This window comes from Colius striatus, chromosome 4 (assembly GCF_028858725.1).
Source record: "Colius striatus isolate bColStr4 chromosome 4, bColStr4.1.hap1, whole genome shotgun sequence".
Taxonomy (NCBI): domain Eukaryota; kingdom Metazoa; phylum Chordata; class Aves; order Coliiformes; family Coliidae; genus Colius; species Colius striatus.
In genome coordinates this window covers 18,586,038-18,603,982 of record NC_084762.1, presented here as the reverse complement: position 1 = coordinate 18,603,982, position 17,945 = coordinate 18,586,038, and the positions used below count along the sequence as shown (strand labels likewise).

The window sequence follows — 17,945 nt, the reverse complement described above, 5'->3', positions numbered from 1 at the left end:
AAGAACTTTTCATAGATGGTATTTGTAAAGATAACAGAAGAAATGTGAGGAATGTTTAAGCTTTAGCAATTAAGAGATCATTTTAATTACATATGTGACAGCAGCACATACATAGAGGGATGTTCCACCTCACTCACCTCTGTGCATGCAATTACAGGTGCTGCCCTCCTGACTTAACCTTGATTGAAACAGAGATATGCTTGAAGAAGACTGGAAAGGGAATGCACTTTCCCTAATAAGTTTTCTTCCCTGCCACTGAACTCATTGAACTGTGCCATTTGCTGCAGAACTGCCCATAAACCAGACTCAGGCAGAGTCCACTATACAAGCATACCTCATGTAGAGTGGTGGAAGGTGTCCTGTAGAGCACACGGTTCTTGTATTTAATATAGAGAATTAAGAATAAAAGCCAATGATTAAAACTTAAGACTTTGTTTTGAATTAAAATGGAAATAACTTCAATAGCTTAGGGAACAATTTTTTTTCCCCCAAGGCTGGATGTCATATCTTTTTCACTTTAACCTCATTTGACTGAAAAGAAATATTCACTAGTCTCTCCTTTTTCCCCTAGAATCTCTGTATGTTTTGATGTTGGTGGTATTTTCTTCTCTTATGGGAGTGTTACTTGGAAAATAAAAGCTCATTGGGAAACAGAAGAGGAAAAAATTCTAACTGCATTGGCTGCTTTTGTATCAGAAGGATACAGTCCTCCCTTGTTGCATGGGCATTCCCATCCTGTCTGCATGCCTATGCCTTCCTCAGACCTATGTTGGACTGAACACTGAATCTAGGAGACTGAGGACTGTTTATGCAAAAGTCACTCTTTAGTTTCAGCAGCACTTCTTCCTCCAGCGAGTGCACACGTTCCTAAAAGCACCCAAAATATAGCGGCTTACTGGCTCTGAATCTGCCCGGTTCCCCTTTCACAGCATTCATGAAACATCAATCCAGAGTGCCTGGCCTAAGTCTTTGAAAACAAGGATGCCCTGGGGACCAAGTGCATGATAACCTTTCACAAAGATGCTTACTAACTGCTTTTGATTAAAGTGCCCACATTTGTGCTGGCCCATTGTGCGAGCTCTCCACAATGTTGCTGATGCCACCTGAGCAATTCAGGTCCTCTGAAATGCCATGGGGTCCTTTAGGGTATCACTTGAATTTCATAGAAACATAGAATGGTAGGAGTTGGAAAGGACCTTTGGAGATCATCTAGTCCAACCCCCCTGCAGAAGCAGGGTCACCTAGATAAGGTCACATAGGAACATGTCCAGTCAGATCCGCTGATTGCTTTTGATAACTGAAGGGGAAGTAAGAGAAGGAAAATGAACCTAGGGGCTTTTGCCTTTACCATGGTAGAGATATATACATATATATCCCTATCTATGTGTGTGTATGTTTATATATCCATGTGTGTATGGATTTACAACTGTATTCATGAGAGTTTAGTAACCAGCCACTCAAGAGTTTGCTTCGACTCTGTATATGTGAGCATTTGAAGGGCTTATAATTATAATGGGCAAAAGGAGCAAGGTGGTGTGCAATGCTTCAGGCAGGCTACCCTTCTTTGGTCTGAGGGAGGGTGTACAGGGCAGGCGAGCCTTTGTGAAGACCTAGGAAGCACCAAGTACATTTCTTGGCCTTTCCATTTAAAGATTTCCTCTGTGCTTGTCTTTTCTGTTTGGTAATCTTGGCAGCAAACAGCTTGAGGCTCCCGTGTTGAATTCTTGTTAGCGATATGCAGTTCTGCTGGAGATACGCTGAAACCTGGGGCTCAGTGCATTTGTTCAGTCATCCAACACGATGGTAATGCTGAAAAGCTCCTGCTGGGAGGAGCATCTCGTGTGGGGGTCGGTGCTTGGGGAGGGAGGGGCTGCCCCTCACCACCCTGCCGCCTCAGCGAGCTGGGGAGTGTTTAATAAACCTGAAACAAGCCGTTAGGCTGTTATTTCTTTGTTCTCGCCTTTTTGAGGACCTTCATCTGTCTGGAGGCTGCAAACTGAGATTTAGAAACAGCTGCTGTTGGAATATTATTTGCCACTTGGTTAATTAAGTCTGCCACGCAGATTTGCGGCTACTGAATTTCTTCTCTGTTCTTATTTTGAGTGGCTACAATACTGTTAAAAATTTGCTAACAAATTGAGATGCAGAACCCTTTCATCTGAAGCATCAAAGAAAATGAGCTCCTCTGATACCTCTCACGCAGGCTTTTGTTTCAGCTACTCGTATTCATTCCTGTCAAAAAAGACGCCAGTTGTGATTTCACTTCAAGCAGGAGAAAAGGGGCCAGATGTTGTGAACAGCAGAGGCATTCGATTTCCAACACAGTCCTGTGATGGGCTGTGCATTTCCTTTGGAGCAAGCCACCTTTTTGGAACAAGGAAGAATACGATATATTTTCGTGCAATCTTACTTTTGTGCAAAAATAAACCAATATTTACATAGGTTTGGAGAGTCTCTTAGGTAGGAAGTTATAGGCCTGAGGTGGAAATGTTTTTATTGACAGCATTGAGTGTATATGATGATATACACTACAGCAAAGCTTTTTAATTGCTTTTTACGTGCATTTAAATTAAGTCACCTTGATTAGGAAATGAGTGTGTTCTGTATCTCCTGGTTTCTTATGCTCATTGTCACTGCTGCTGAGGTTTCCAGGGACATTCTCCTGGGTTTGTTTTGTAATGCTGTTATTCACATACAGGAGCTGTCATAAAAAATCAGTGTTGGCTGGGAGCTACTGAATGGCAGCAGTGGAGATGGTGCAGCTTTCCTCTGTATGTAGGATAGATGCCAACCACAGTACCACAAATGTGATGTAACATTTCTTTGTTTCTATTACTTCATGAATGGCAGGCAGGGTGGCATGTTAAAGGTTTCTCATGCAGACAACCATCTGTTTTGTAAGATGTTGTTTGTCTTGTGCAATGTAAAATTCATCAAATACAGATGTTATGGGATGAGCAGAGGAATGACATGTGCTCCCATCTTTGCTGCTGATGCTCCTGAGGAGCCAGAGCATGATGGACTGCATCCCAGGCAGTGGACAGGTAGTCTCTGCTCAGCATCTCCTGTGTGTGGAGGAGCAGAGCTCACCCTTGCCCAACACAGCTTCCTGCCATGAGCAAGCCTGGCCCCAGGAAGGGGCTCAGCTGCACATGCATCGCACCCAGGAGGTCCCCAGCTCCTGAACCTGCATTTGCATGGGGTGAGTGAATGCCCTGCACTGAATCAGCTGGCTCTGTTCCATTCCCTCCACCTGTGGGTCACTACAGGCTGACTGCAGCTGGGATGAGAGTTCATCCTGAAATATCCTGACACAGCTGAGCAATACCAGGCCTGAAACTGGGCTGACGTTTTACTCATTTGTGCCTTACAGGAGAGAGTCAAGTAGGTGGAAAGTAAAGAAAGGGAAGGTTGCACCTTATGTTTTGGTTGGATTTTGAACAAGAGATGTAGCCATGTTCACTTTTTTCATGCTATGCCTTGCTGTGTACTTTGTAGTGTTTGCAGCAGCAGAAGCTAAGTAGTGTATCTGAACAGTATATTACCTAGGAGGAGTTTTAGCACTGTCTTGGTACTTGTATACAAAATGAACATCTGATCTAGTTTTGGTAAGAAAGATATCCGTTCTGATTAGATATCTACCTATCTATAGTTCCGTCCAGTAGATATGGGATATCAGCCCAGGTCAGAAATGACGAGTGCCACTGCACATCTGGGGAAGTGTCACACTGGCTGCCTGCCCTAGAGCCAGCCTGACAGCTCAGATTATCTCAGTGCATGGATGACCGATTTGACACACATTGAAAGTGTTAATTAGCTATAAATGAGTCATGATTTAAGGCCAGCCAGCATTGAGCACCACACAGCCACTCACTCCCCCCTCCCACACACACACCCCCCTCCCATGGGTGGCAGAGACCCCAGCAAGATGGGAGTTAACAAAGGGCCTTGTGGACCGAGAACAAGGGCAGGGAGGGCTCACTGCCAGTTACAGTTCTGGACAAAACAACTACTCAACTGTAGAGGACAGGGAATGAAGGCTGTGCACAGTCCCTCACAGATGGTCTCTGCCACTTCCTCCTGCTCAGACGAGGAAAATTCCTCATGTTCTGTCCCTGCTTCAACATGAGGTCCCTCCCACAGGATACACCCTCTAACAAACCTCTCCAGAGTGTGTCCTGCCCAAGGGCTGCAGCTTCTCACAAACCCCTCCCCATGGGTCTCCACCATGGCAGCACAAGTCCAGGCACATTCTGCTCCAACGCCACCTCCCCACAGAGTCTTGGCCCCACTGGGTACAGCCACCCCTGGCATGGGCTGCTGCATGAGCTGCCAGCAGATCTCAGCTGCACCATCACCCTCCACGAGTTGCAGGGGGACAGGTGCCATCTCACCATCGGAAGCAGGGGAGTCTCTGCTCCAGCACACCTCCTCCTCTCTTCCCTCACTCACTTTGGGGTCCTCATGGTCACTTCTCTTCTCATCCCACTCCTTCTACCATCTCCCAGGAAGAACAATCATCCTCTTCTGGCTGCTGCTTCTTTAAAAAGTTACCGCAGAGGTGCCCAATTGGCTCAGCCCCAGAGCTGGGTCTGAATTAGAGCCAGGGAAAGTTTCAAGCAACTTCTTACAGGAGCCACTATTACAGCCCCTTCCCCATTACCAGAGACAGCTCCTCACAAACCCATAACTAGATGGAAGGCTAGTGTATGTTTAAAAGAACCCCTTACCAAACCTATGATGTGTAGAAAAGTACCTTTGAAGGAGCTCCTGTATCACTTTATAGATGTGTTTTAGAGTAACTTCTGTCCTGCTGTGCTGTTGAGGGAAAATAACCCCATTTTTCTTACTCAACCATTAGAGGTTCAGTCTATTACTGTTCTCTTTGCTTGGCAGTGGATTGGATTTCTCCAGAGAGGAAATTAGATTTTTTTCCTTCCCTTCCACTCTGTCTCTGTCCTGTGTTTACATCAATTGGCGGTTGTCTGTGCACTGCGGCGTGCTTGATAACCTTTCCTTCCACACACCGCTTCATTTGCTGTTCTCTAATAAACTCTGTTTACACAAGGTGCTTCCTCCCTTACTTCTGGTAACAGCAAAGTCCATTAAGAAGACATGCTCCGTGTCTAAACTCAGCCAGAAGCAGGTGAGGGCTTAACCTAGGCTGTTTCAACCAGCACCAAATCAGAAGTGCAGTAACTGGGACGTGAATCAGAAGCATTACTTAGCTTGTGGGTAGGGCTTGCAGCTTTTAGAAGTTTTGTGCCTAGTGACCACCTGGAAATTTGAATATAGAAGCAGATATGCTGGATTTTATTTATTTACTTTTTCCTCTAGCAGCCAGCTGCAAACGTTAAGCCTTGTCTGAGAGTCATTAATAGTTTTTGCTGCAATTTTATCTGGTCAGCTAGCCACAAGCAAGCTTGGGGACTATGTTGTTCTAAGAATATCCAGCGAGATTATCTGTTTGAAGGTGAGGGCAAATCCCACAGAGAGTGCTGAAGGAAGAAGAGGTCCCTGAGGTTTGAGACGGCTTGGTGGGAATTGGGAAATATGGCAGCAGCAGGGACAGGGTCACCTCCCAGCAGTCTTCAAGACGGCTGTAAAGGAGCTTGCTGTGCTTAAAGGGCAGTCTGAAGCGCACAGCAGTGGTGGGACATGCTGGAAATGCTGAACAGCTTGGAAATCTAAGTACTCTGAGATGTTTTCTATTTCCTTTTGTGTTCTGTTGAGAAGCAGATTCCAAATGCAAAATCCTGTCTTGGGGCCACAGCCTGTTCACTGCTTTTGACTGAGCTGAGCAGCTGCTGGTGCTGAGGGGCAAGCACAGCCCTGGTTCTTGAGGTTGCTACCACCCCTGGGAATGTCTAGTGTCCCACATTTTACATCTAAAACTCTGTTGCCTGAGCTTTCTTCTGTTCAACTGATAATATGAGTCTTGTTCATCTGAGTCTGTTTTCCTCCCTTTTGGGATGGGGAAAAATCTTTGAGGGGTCCTCAGAGGGGGGGAGGTGAGTATCGGATGTGTACTAATATGGGGGAAATTGGCAAAAATCATGACTTTTAAAAATTTCTTTCTTATAATGTGAAACTGTGAGTGTAAATCTAGAGACTCTCTCCCCAGGGATGGGTTTTTTTTTCCAACGGGAATGCTGTTGCCCAGACTTCAGATCCTTAGTTCTGAACGTTTTCTCCAAGGGATATTCCTTTATAATTACAGTCTTGGTGGCTCATAGACTGAAACAAGGCAGGGAGTGAAAGCTGCAAAAGCACAAAAAGCTATTAGCTTGTCATTTCTGATGGAGCTAGGGCTTGGGCTGCAGTGTGAGAACTGCTTTGTGTTTTGGGACTAGGGATGGGTGAGTGAATGCTAGAGTTGTTCAGTCAGTGCAATTTAACCTCTTTTTCTTGATACATTATTTGCGTGTGACTTAGAGGGGTTTTTTTTCTTTAACTAAAAGTATTTACTGTTCATCCTGTGTAAATGTGCTATGAGAATAAATGTCAGCCTTCAAAGACAAAAGAGAAATCTCAAACAGATTATTTATTACCAGTATGGAAGTGTAAGTGCAAGTGAGAAAGGATGAGATGATGCTCTTACTGCCTTCATGGTGGTGACAGCTCACCCAGTAGGGTTTGGAGGAGGGAAGCTACACAGAGCCATGCTCTCTGGCAACATGAGCTGATGTTCACCTGGTGTTACTGTAATCTTCCCCAGTCTCCTGTCCATCTCGTCTAGACAGACCTCTCCTTCCACAGATACATGTGGAGAGAGTGGGAGAGAAGAGCTGGTTGGAAAGGGGAGGAGGCAGCATTGCAGATGCCAGGTCATGGCATATTTTGGATGATTTTGATTTCTCCTCTTTTCAGAAGAGGCTTCCTGAAAAATTCTTGTCAAGGGTATCAGCCCAGGGCTTTGTCCTTTCCAGTGCCAGGGAGAGGAGAAGCTTTTAGCAAAGCCGACTTGCCCTTTCCAATCTAAAATTGGTGTGCCTCTTGTCACCAGTGCCAGTTGCATTTGCAGGGAGTAACCTCTTGTCTGACCTGTGGTTTTCTCATGCTTTTCTCTGCTGATGGCCAGGGGCAGCAACCTCCTACACAAGGCTGCAGCTATGCATGCTCTGGTCTGAGTCCCCACAGCATTGCAGAGGCTTTTTGTTAGTTTCCTCCTCACCCACGTCCCAGCAAGACTGAGTGCTCACAGTGGTATAGCTGGCATGGCCAAGCCAGGAGCCCTTCTGTTCCATCTGTGTACCCTGTGCAGCCAGTGCGGTGTACTGATGGGAAGAGTGCCCTGCTTCTGCTTGGAGCAGGTGCTCTGGTTCCTCTTGCCATCTCATCTCAGCTGTCAGTGGTGCTGGGGTCTTTCTAAGTTTTGCCAACCACACCAAGATACACAATGGAGCTCTGTCCTTTTGCAAAAATCTCAACCACTTTGGTCAGCTGTTGGGGACAACTGATTTTGGTGTGGAATGATCCAATGCTCTGTTGTCTTCGTGAGATATTTCTAGGTTTCCAAAAACTGGAAAAAAATCAAAGCATTTCAGGACTACTGATTTTCTGTAGACGTCCTGATGATGTGTGTGGGTCTGAGATGTCTCACACCTCATCTACCTACATCTTCCTTTCTGCTCTGCTCCATGGGCTTATCCAGGCCCATCTATTTCCAGATGAGGCAACAGAAATGTTAGGCACCAGTTCAAATATCATATAACTTCAGTGAATTAATTTGCTAATGTTTATGTGTAGCTCCTTTTTGGCAAAACCACAGTTTCACTTGCAGAAGCTCTGCAGATGGATCTGCTTTTCACTGTGAAGGCTCGATCAGGTTTTCTTTGTAACAACAGCCCTGAAAGAGCACAGGGGGAATGAGGGACAAAAACTTAATCCCATTTAAAGAAAAGTAATTACTGTATTCCAAAACCTGCTCAGGAGATCTTACTTGATCTGACTGGTGGCATATAGTGGTGTCCTCTTAGTATACTAAAAATTTTGGTTAGAAAATCCTTTTCTTGAGCTTGGCCTTTGTCACTAGGAACAGCCAATATAGCTGCAGTGGTTCTTACTCTCTTGGTTAATTTCTCATGGGGTTTCTAAATCAATCAAGAGACCTTATAGAAAGACAAAGCAATTCTGTTTTATTTTTTTCCCCTGAAGTCTCTATGTAGGCAGTCTCTATGCACAGCCATGCTCATCCTCTCGTGGATTTCATTCATGTGTGCTCTCGCACGGGTGCACTCTCAAGTACCAAGGTGTGTGTGTATGTGCTCTGACCGAGGTCACTCATGTGACACAGGGGACAAGAGGCAGAGACTACTACGTCCTCATCACATCCCTCAGGTTGTTCTTGGCAGGCAACCACAAACCACTTTGGGGTTGTTTTTTGTACCCTTTAGGGGTTGATGATGTTAACAGAGACGTTGATTTTTTGCTTCATTCTTTTTTCTCATACTTCATAATTCTCAGGCAAACAATGAGTTTCAGTATTGGGGTTTTTTTTCCTCCATACTCTTGGTATTTTTTACACCAATCCTGTTCTTCATCTTTTTGATAATTAATCTGCAGTTCAGGTTGTTCCTCCTCATGTTGTTATTTTAAAGAAATCATGGGTACGTAAGGTATGAATGGGCCATTCCTCTAACCCATGTTCTTCCTGTTCTTCTGGTGCCTGATTGTTGGCTCAGTCGCTCTCACACATGCATACACTCATATACACACACACACATTTTTACTCTGCCTTTGTTCATCACTTGTTTTAGTACTTTGGATACAAATTACTGCATGCAGACTCACAGGGTAGCATGTCTGGCCCTGTTATGGTTCCTTCCATGCCGGAATGGATCTCTGCACATCCCGCACTTTAGTACTGGGATTACTTTGAGTGCATCAAAGAGACCCCAGAAATACTTGAATCCCTCATAAGAAGAGAAATAGTTCACACCAACATGTTCATCACAAGTATGGGGGTTGCCCCACTGGAGAGCAGCTCTACGGAGAGAGACCTGGGAGTCCCGATTGAACCTGCTTCAGCAAGGGATTGGACTAGATGATCTTTAGAGGTCCCTTCCAACCCCTACCATGCAGTGATTCTGTGGTAAAATCATCATCCTCAGGCTGGGTTGTACTTGACAGCTTGTGGATATTTCTGTCACAAGGGTTTTCTGGGTCTAACTTCTGCGCTTGTGCTGGCTGCTGTTACTGAATGTCTCTTGATGGTGAGAAAGTCCATGTGTCCTGGGCATGTCTGATGTCACTGACCAAGTACAGCAGGACTGCTTTGCCTGCAAGTTTCAACTTGCCCATAGGATCTCTTTTCTTGGGACTCTTGGAAATTAGGGATCTGAGTTGGATCTGCTACTCTGACTGTGCTGCATAGAGTAGAACTGTTGGACAAGTAAGCAAAATCTTTTCCATGCCTGTTTCTTTGCCCACACAAAATTTTCCAAGTAGAGTAAATAGGTGTATCTGGGACTTCTTGGTATTGATGGTAATTTCCATGATTTGTGTGTATGGCAAGTTTTTGTTCCATGCTCCACAAAGTAGTTGAGGTGGAAACTGTTAGCTCACTTGATTTGCTCCAAGGTGGATAAAGCTGGTCTCATGCCTTGTAGTGATTTCGTCTGACTCAGTAATTTGTCACTTGAACTGGGTAGAAATTGCTGCAGCTGGGAGGCCTTGTGCCTGGGTGCGTCATGGCACAGGCATGAGCATCAGCAGGGTGCAGGATGGCTTTGCTGGCAGAGGTGGGAAAAGTTTGACTTGACTGATAAATGCTTGCTAAAAGCTGCAGTGCTGAATCTTTTATCATATAAAATTGTTGCCAGAGATGCTGGAAAGTCATTAGGCTGTCTTGATAGGTAGAATTTTTCAACAGAGATGTGATATTTCATATCAACAGAGCACCTGCTGATGTCACTTGAAAGTCATGCTCACCCAGCTACAGCAGGGGTTATTTTTTGTCTTCTCCAGCTTTTTTAGGTCCTTTTTTGCCCTTTCCTCTAAACAAGATAATCCTCTAAATGTGATAATCCAGAGAAGAAAATAGATTCTAAACATTCTCTGAAGTTATATCCTGTCTATAGAATGAATAACTGCTGCATGTGGTGTTATGCACTATGCACCAGTGACTTAATACAATATAATAGTATTATTTAGACACCTCTTTCTGACTTCGTATAAAAGTTGTTCTCTTGGATTTTTTTTTTCCATTTGATACTAAACTCAGGAATGGAATTGAAATGCCAAAGCGTTACCTATCTAATGTGGACTTTCCATTTCTATAGCAACAAAACCTGTCCTTGTACTTAATGAAGGGCTGTTGGACTATGAGTAACTGTGACTTTAAAGTTTAGAAAAACAAACAGAACCACTTTATATTTGAAGATTAGAGAAATGAAATGGAATTCCTCTTTGCATGGAATGAAAACAATCACCTAGGCTTGGGATACTTCATTAGTAAGAATGAAACCATATTAATGTCATAAGGAGCTCTGCGTTTTAATCTTGTTTTTCTAATTAAAATGTAAAAGCCTTTTATAGCAAGCGAGAGTCTTTGAGGTTTTTTCCCCCACTCTCTTTCTTTCCCAAAGCTGCTGTGTTTGTGGTTAAGCTAATGAAAATTTGGACTGTCTTGCAACAGATACATTTTCCTTCTGTATTGGCAAAAATCCATTGATAGTTTTTGTCGTTGTCTGAAAACAAAGGGGAAAAACAAAATGTGTGGTGTTTAATCCCACATTTGATCTACAGGCTAATTCTTGGTCAGCTAGTTTAAATCTGTGTTACGGTGTTAAAAGCTGAACAAGATGAGCAATTGAATGAAGGAGCAGCCATCATTTCTTCCTATAATATTATAGCTTTTCAATTATAATTTTGACAACCATTAAATTCTAATTTAAAACAACCGTAGGAAACAACCCAAGGAAAAACAACAATGCAGACAGCAAGATATCTTGAATGTTTATGAGCCCACATTTTTGTATCTGTGCGCTGCTAAGTACTAAAAAACATTTGTGGCAGGTTTATTGTGCTTAATTATTAATCTGTAGAAGTGAATGTGGTCAAATGGGACACATGAAATAGGGACTTGTATTGCGAGGCAGTCCTTTTTTCCTTCTATTTCTTCTTTGTTTTGTTGGGGTTTTTTTAATGTTAGTTTGGGATTTTTTTTAAAGCTGTGACTCTGATAAATTCCTCTTCGTTTCTGACGAGGGAGTAAAGGCAGCCAAAATTCTGAGTTTAAGGAAACTTTTTATCTGATGAACTCCATCATCACAAGGCAGCTGAGACAAAGAATTATGCAGGTGGTGTTAGTTAATTGCCCCACAGGAAAAGGAAGGGTGGAAGCTAGGGTAAGACAGATGGAAGGCCGGCTTGTTTGAAAGTTGATTGAGGTTGACTATTGTGAAAACAAAAAGCAAACCCAGAAACAACCCACTCAGCAAAATCCAACTTGAAGATGGCTGAGTTGTAATACAGTAAACTATGGTCAGGTGGCATCCTGTGTGAGTGGGGAGCCTGTATCCTGCTGAGAGCTGTGCTCTTCAGGCTCCCAGCAAGCTGATTGGAAAAGCATGCAGTGACTCTGAGAAGCATGAAAAGGCTGGACTCAAAATCTTTGGGTTGTGTTTTACCCTCTACATCCACTTTGAAAAACAAGTATCTTATAGTTTGGTAAAAGGCTTCTTTAGGCACAGACTGAAGGAAAGGATACCATGGATCTGCAGGAGATGCAATAGGTGTATGGAAGTTGCAATATTTGCTCCCCAGCTGGCTGTTATTGGGTTTCTCTGTAACTGCTACTGTGTTCAAAGCCTAAATACAGGAGGAAACAAGATTTATGTGATTGTGCATAGCTTTGGCTAAAGGTCTTGAAGGGCATTAACTCCCTGAAAGTTTCATAAAGAGATGCTTTGTGAATGCCTTTGCTGATGGTGAGGCTAAAACTGTGCTCTGTGTTTCAGGAATAGAGCTCTGTCCTCCTGGGCACCGGTTCATGATCACCATGGTGGCAAGCTTCATTGAAATGGCAGGGCAATTCCTGATGCCAGGGCTGGCTGCCCTCTGCAGGGACTGGCAGGTCCTCCAGGCAGTCATCATCTGTCCTTTCCTGCTGATGCTGCTTTACTGGATGTAAGTATTTCTTCCTCCTGTCAGGTCAAAGGCAACGTGAGCTCCTAATGTTGTACTCGGGAGGTGCTTTGCAGTTGGGAAGCATCTGTGTTTTACAACATGTACAAGCCTTTCCCTTTGTTCTTCCATTCACCTTTTGCAAATATTTGACTTTGAAATAAGAAATAATAGCATCACAGTTTACTGTAGCATGTGCATACTGCAACATGATGGGAACTTGGGAGATGGTTCTCTTACAAGCTGTACTTAGCTGCCATTCTGACTTCCCCTTTAAAGACGAAAACAATTCAAACCTCAGCCTAGCTGTTGTCAAATTGTGATTGCACAGCTAAATTTTCCCTTCAAACCTGTATTGTGGTTCTGGGCTGTCACTGTTGGGTTTTTTGGCCCAGTGTAGCCAAACAAGGTTAAAAATGGAATCATAGAATGGTAGATTTTGGAAGGGAACTCTAGAGATCATCCAGCCCAACCGCCTGCTAAAGCAGGTTCACCCAGATCAGGTCACTCAGGAACATGTCCAGGTGAGTTTTGAAAACCTCCAGAGAAGAAGACTGCATGGCCTCCCTGAGCAGCCTGTGCTAGGGCTCCCTCACCTGAACAACAAAGAAGTTTCTCCTCATGTTCAAGTGGAACTTTTTGTGTTCCAGCTTTCGTCCATCACCCCTTGTCCTGTCACTGGACACTACAGAAAAAAGTGTTGCCCCGTCCTCCTGATATCTACTCTTTAGCTACCTATAAGCGTTGATTAGATACCCTCTCAGTCTTCTCATTTCTAGGCTAAACAGCCCCAGTTCTCCCGCAGCCTTTCCTCATAAGGAAGGTGCTCCAGTCCCCTGATCATCTTGATGACCCTGCGCTGGACTCTCTCCAGAAGTTCCCTGTCTCTCATGAGCTGGAAAGTCCAGAACTGGACACAGCACTCCAGACAAGGTCTCATCTGTGTCAACTCTTGAACAAGTACACTTAGACAACTTGCATGCCTGAAGTAGCCTGAACTGCCTCCTCAATTTTGCCCAAATTAGTGCCCACTGTGCTGAAGCCTGGGTGGCCAGACTGTGCTACACAGTGGCTCAGGAGCCTTCCCACAAGGAATCCTCCCTCCTGGCTGCTTCCAATCCCCTCTGCCCACTGCCTTGACAGCACTGAGTTGTTGGTACAACTATCTTGAGAGAAGTAGGTGGTTCTCACTGTGAAGATGGTGCAATCCTCACCAGGACTTTATAAACCTCCCAAAAAATCCTCCTTTGTTGTGCTGTCCTAATAGTGACACGCAGTGGCAGCATCTCACAGTGGAGGCTTATGAGAGCAGTGTCGTACAAAACCAAAACAGTTCGAACACACTGGATCTTTCCTTTTAAAGATATCACTAATAAGACTAAAATATTTAGTTGCTGTACACTGAGAAAAATGAATAGAAATGGCCACCACATTGTGTAGGACCAAGATGATTATGTACCATGGGGGGCCAAGCTGCTAGGTGTGATGCCTGACAAGTTGCAACATGTAAATCTTGTTACAGTATGTAAGAATTTTTAATAGTTCCATATTTTTCTGTTGAGGCAGGAAGGCTTTGCAGCATTCTCCTGTGTTCATGGCAGTGACCTTTGGCAGGGATTTCTTTGCTTATCCCCAAAGCAGGCATGCCACAGCTTGGGTCAAGGCAAAACACAGCACAAGGGAGAAAGTTACAAGTCCTTTGCAAGTTAATGGCTTATTTGTGTTTTGTTTTGTTTCCCTGTTTTCCAACATATAACATCTAAGTCGTCTCATCTTGTCAATGTTAATCTTGATGGTGAGTAATCAAGAGTGTTCTTGTTACTGTGTGATACTGTTCTCCCAAACCTACCATATGTTGTAAACATGCAAATGCGTGCAGGTCTACTCTACAGTCTCCTGTTGGGACGCCAGCCAGCTGAAATGCCTTACATCCACTGCTGGATAGAACCCAGTCAACATAATAATTACAGATATTTGTGTCCAAAACTACAGTACAATAGTATGAAGACCCTTAATGAACATGGTAGACAAGGGCTTACTCCTGTAAGCCCTTAGCAGCCATCTGGAGGTAGCATGTTTTCCAGGTGGCTGAGTCAGGAGCTCATACATTCCTATTGAGAGGTCATCCCTGGGTGACACTGAAAGCAATAGGGAATGTTAGCATGTATTTCCTAACCTACAAGAGCTTTGTGGCTTTTTGGCTGGACAGGCCAGGCAGACCATGACAACAGATCCTGCTTATATAATGTGTGACATGACAGCTTGATAATTAGTGGTAACAGCCAAAGGAACAGGATTTGAGTTGCCTGGGATTTCTGCATTGGCAGAAATGGGCTCTGGTTAGGGTGCCTGTTTGATTATACTGTCGGTACAGTATGCACTTTCTTCTGAGGCTTTTCTCTTCCGTCTGTCGTGTGTTCTCTGAGAAGTGCTAGTGTTTTATTGCCTCTTTCCTTTCCTCCTCTCTTCTCCCAGCATTGTGTTGAGGAACAGAGCCCATATGTTACAGATGAAGGAAGAAAGCTAACTAATTTGTAAGAAATGAAGAACTGGAAAGCTACACTGCTATTAACTCCTATTCCCCATCATGTACCCAAAGCAGCAAGTGGGCTACCAAGATTATCAGGGGACTGGAACATCCCTCTTCTGAGGAAAAGCTGCAGGACCTGGGGCTGTTTAGCCTAGAAAAAAGAAGACTAAGACAGGATTTCATCAACACTTATAAGTAGCTAAAGGGTAGACGTCAGAGCAATGGGGTGACACTTTTTTCTGTAGTGCCCAGTGACATGACAAGGGTTAATGGACAAAAGCTGAAACACAAACAGTTCCACTTAAATGCAAGGAAAAACTTCTTTGTTGTTCAGGTGAGGGAGCCCTGGCACAGGCTGCCCAGGGAGGGTGTGGAGTCTCCTACTCTGGAAGTTTTCAAAACCTGCCTGAACGTGTTTCTATGTGATCTGACCTGGGTGAACCAGATTTAGCAGAGGGTAGGACTAGATGATCTCTAGAGCTCCCTTCCAATCTCTCCTGTTCTATGATTCTACAAGTGCAATGACAAACACTGTGGTAGCCCCTGTGCTGCCACCTCCTTTCTCCTTACTGTTTTTTACTTCCATCTGTTGCTGTGAGAGAGCTATTTAATCCCCCAGACTGAGACTTAGCCCTCTCCCACCTATAGATTTGCTCTACTTATGGCCATATGCCATGACAGGCTACGCTGTCCCCAGGAAGTGGGTGGCTGAGTGGATTGGGAAGACGGATATGGATGAGGGAAAAGGGGAAGACAGCAGATATGTCTAGGAGGGATGGGGTGGTGGGCTGGGACACCTGCAAATTGAGCAGATGCCTTTGCTGAGCACTCAGGTCTTTCTGGAATGGCAGAGGCACCCATGTAAGCCTGACGTGAGCACAGGGGTTGGTAAAAAGCGTATAAAAATAAGTGAATAGAATTCAGGCTCCTCTCAAAGCATGTGTGTGTTAGAGCCATGAGGGAAGGAGAGTTCCAGTTAAACAGAGGCATTATTTCCTGTGCCTTGGATGCAGGCCTGACAGGATCATGCCATTAAGCTTAGCAAAGGTATCAATCTGAAATAAACTCCAGTTTAGCTCTAACCAAAAGTGAAGAACTGTGAAGGGGCAGCCAGTTCTGTTCTTGTGCTGTTAGGTAGGATTTACTCTCACCAGGACACAAAGTTGTAATAACAGGGCTTGCTGCCCTGAGGTAGACCTCTAATTGACAAACTACACACTTTCCATGGGCATGGGATTGCTCTGCATCTGGACAGGATCACGGTTCATTTTCCAGCTACACATTGTACCTACCTGACCTTTTTCTGTCTGTCAAGGGTTTTTCTCTGCTCTTAGACCTTCTCTGGCTTAGGACCTTTTTTTCCTCTTTTTTTTCTCCCACTCTTCCCCCTCTCCCAAGCAGAAGCTGTGTAGCAGGAAATTAACGTTACCCCCATTTTTTTTCTTTCATTGTGAAAGGATGGTCCTTTACTCACTTGATGGAGGAGGTAGAAGACTATCAATGAGAAGTCAGCAGTCAGCTCAGCCTGATGATCTGAGCAACAGCTCAGTCTAGTGATCTGCCACCCTGGCAGAAAGCTATCTCATCTTCATTCAGTTAGTATTTAATGCCAGGTGATGAAACACGAGATTGTAACCAAATTTCTATGCAAAAGTCCACAGGGCTCGGGGAATTGGCTTTTTTTTTTCCTGGCTTTTGAATTTGTGACAGTGCTTGATTTGGCAACAGAAAGCGCAACAGTAGGTGTGTACAGATGACCCTTGGCAGCAGTGTCCATGCTCAAGTGAGCTTGGGTGCTAGCACAGAGAGGCAGCTAGCATTTCCTCTTGCTGTCCTTGATAAAGTGGGCTCAAAGATGACTTTTTAAAAATCATAGAATCAAGATTATCAAATCCAAGCACTAACCTCACACTGCCAAGCCCATCATCCTTAAATGAACTTTTGACTGCTTACTCTGAGTAATGGAACAACTAAAAGATGTGAGGCATCAGCACTTCCAGGCTAAGAAACTTGCAGGAGCTGGAAAGTAGCGACAGCATTTGTCTCCACAATGCCCATCGGTGTGGCTCTTTTCCTTCCCCTGGGATCAGTAGCTCACCACAGGGCTTGTCATATGGCACCTGTTAAGCACAGTTCCAAAACTGCAGCTTTTAGGCTAGTGGCTGAGGCTGTTCACTATTTGGAGCCTAGCACGAGGAGATTTTGTGTTCAAAGAATTCTTAATATTTCAAAAGATGCTTTTGCAGGACAGGGCTTTCTGCAGGAGGATATGTCAAAGCATTCATGCAGTGCCAGGGGCAGGAAATAAGCTGCTGAGCTGAATGGTCATCATTATGGCTGTGAGATATTTTTATTGCCTCATATCATTCAGATTTCAGTCTTCCTGACTTCTCTCCTTTTTTCTCCTTCTTCAAGAAAAAAAATTTCTCTATCTAGGATGGAGACTTCACTAAGCTGTCTTCCAAATTGCATCAGCCTTAAAAGATAGTACCATAATGGTGCAATTGCCTAGTCCACTGCTTAGAAATATAAGAACTGAGGCAGCATCCACAGCAAAGATCAGTACTTTGTGAAGGAAATTTAGGGTTTATTATATATTTGAAGATGAAAGTAGTTAAAATTGTTCTTAGAAAAGTCTTTTTGGAAGATTAGTGAAAATGAGGCCTAAACAAGAAAGAAAAATGTACTTGGAGTCACATCTGAAAGCTTTCGTGTCTACAGAAGTATAGGAGGTTTTGTTTGCTTATTTTAAGATCTACACCTTTTTTTTGGGTTTGTATTAAAATAAGCTCATCTGAAAAATAATTTAAAAAAGGAAGAATGACTAGTTAAGCTAATAAACAAGCTGAATATCAGCACTTGAAAGAAACAACCATTGAAAACCCAGCTTTTGTGTTTTGTAAATCCACCTACCTGTGTACATTTTCAAGGCAATGCAACTAACATAATATTCTTTACTAGGATAAACATTTAGAGAAACAACTGAGTATTGTCTGGAGAATACAGAATATTGTGTAAAAAGAAAGAAAAGCCTTAAAGTAGCTAATAACAGGACAAGGGGTAATGGGATAAAGCTGGAACACAAAAAGTTCCACTTAAACACGAGAAAAAACTATTTCCCTGTTGAGGTGAGGGAGCCCTGGCACAGGCTGCCCAGAGGGGTTGTGGAGTCTCCTTCCTTGGAGGTCTTCAAGACCCGCCTGGACATGTTCCTATGCAACCTGATCTAGGTGAACCTGCCTCTGCAGGGGGGTTGGACTAGATGATCTCTAAAGGTCCCATCCAA

General features: G+C 44.0%; 1 protein-coding gene across 2 annotated transcripts in view; it reads left to right on the top strand.

The window, feature by feature from the left end:
* SLC22A23 (solute carrier family 22 member 23) overlaps positions 1-17,945 on the top strand; it is a 114,109-nt gene that overhangs the window by 67,598 nt on the left and 28,566 nt on the right. For both annotated transcript variants that reach the window (XM_061995210.1, XM_061995209.1), the window contains exon 4: positions 11,964-12,132. In XM_061995210.1, coding sequence (XP_061851194.1) covers positions 11,964-12,132 — 169 coding nt within the window. The remainder of the gene's footprint in view (positions 1-11,963; positions 12,133-17,945) is intronic.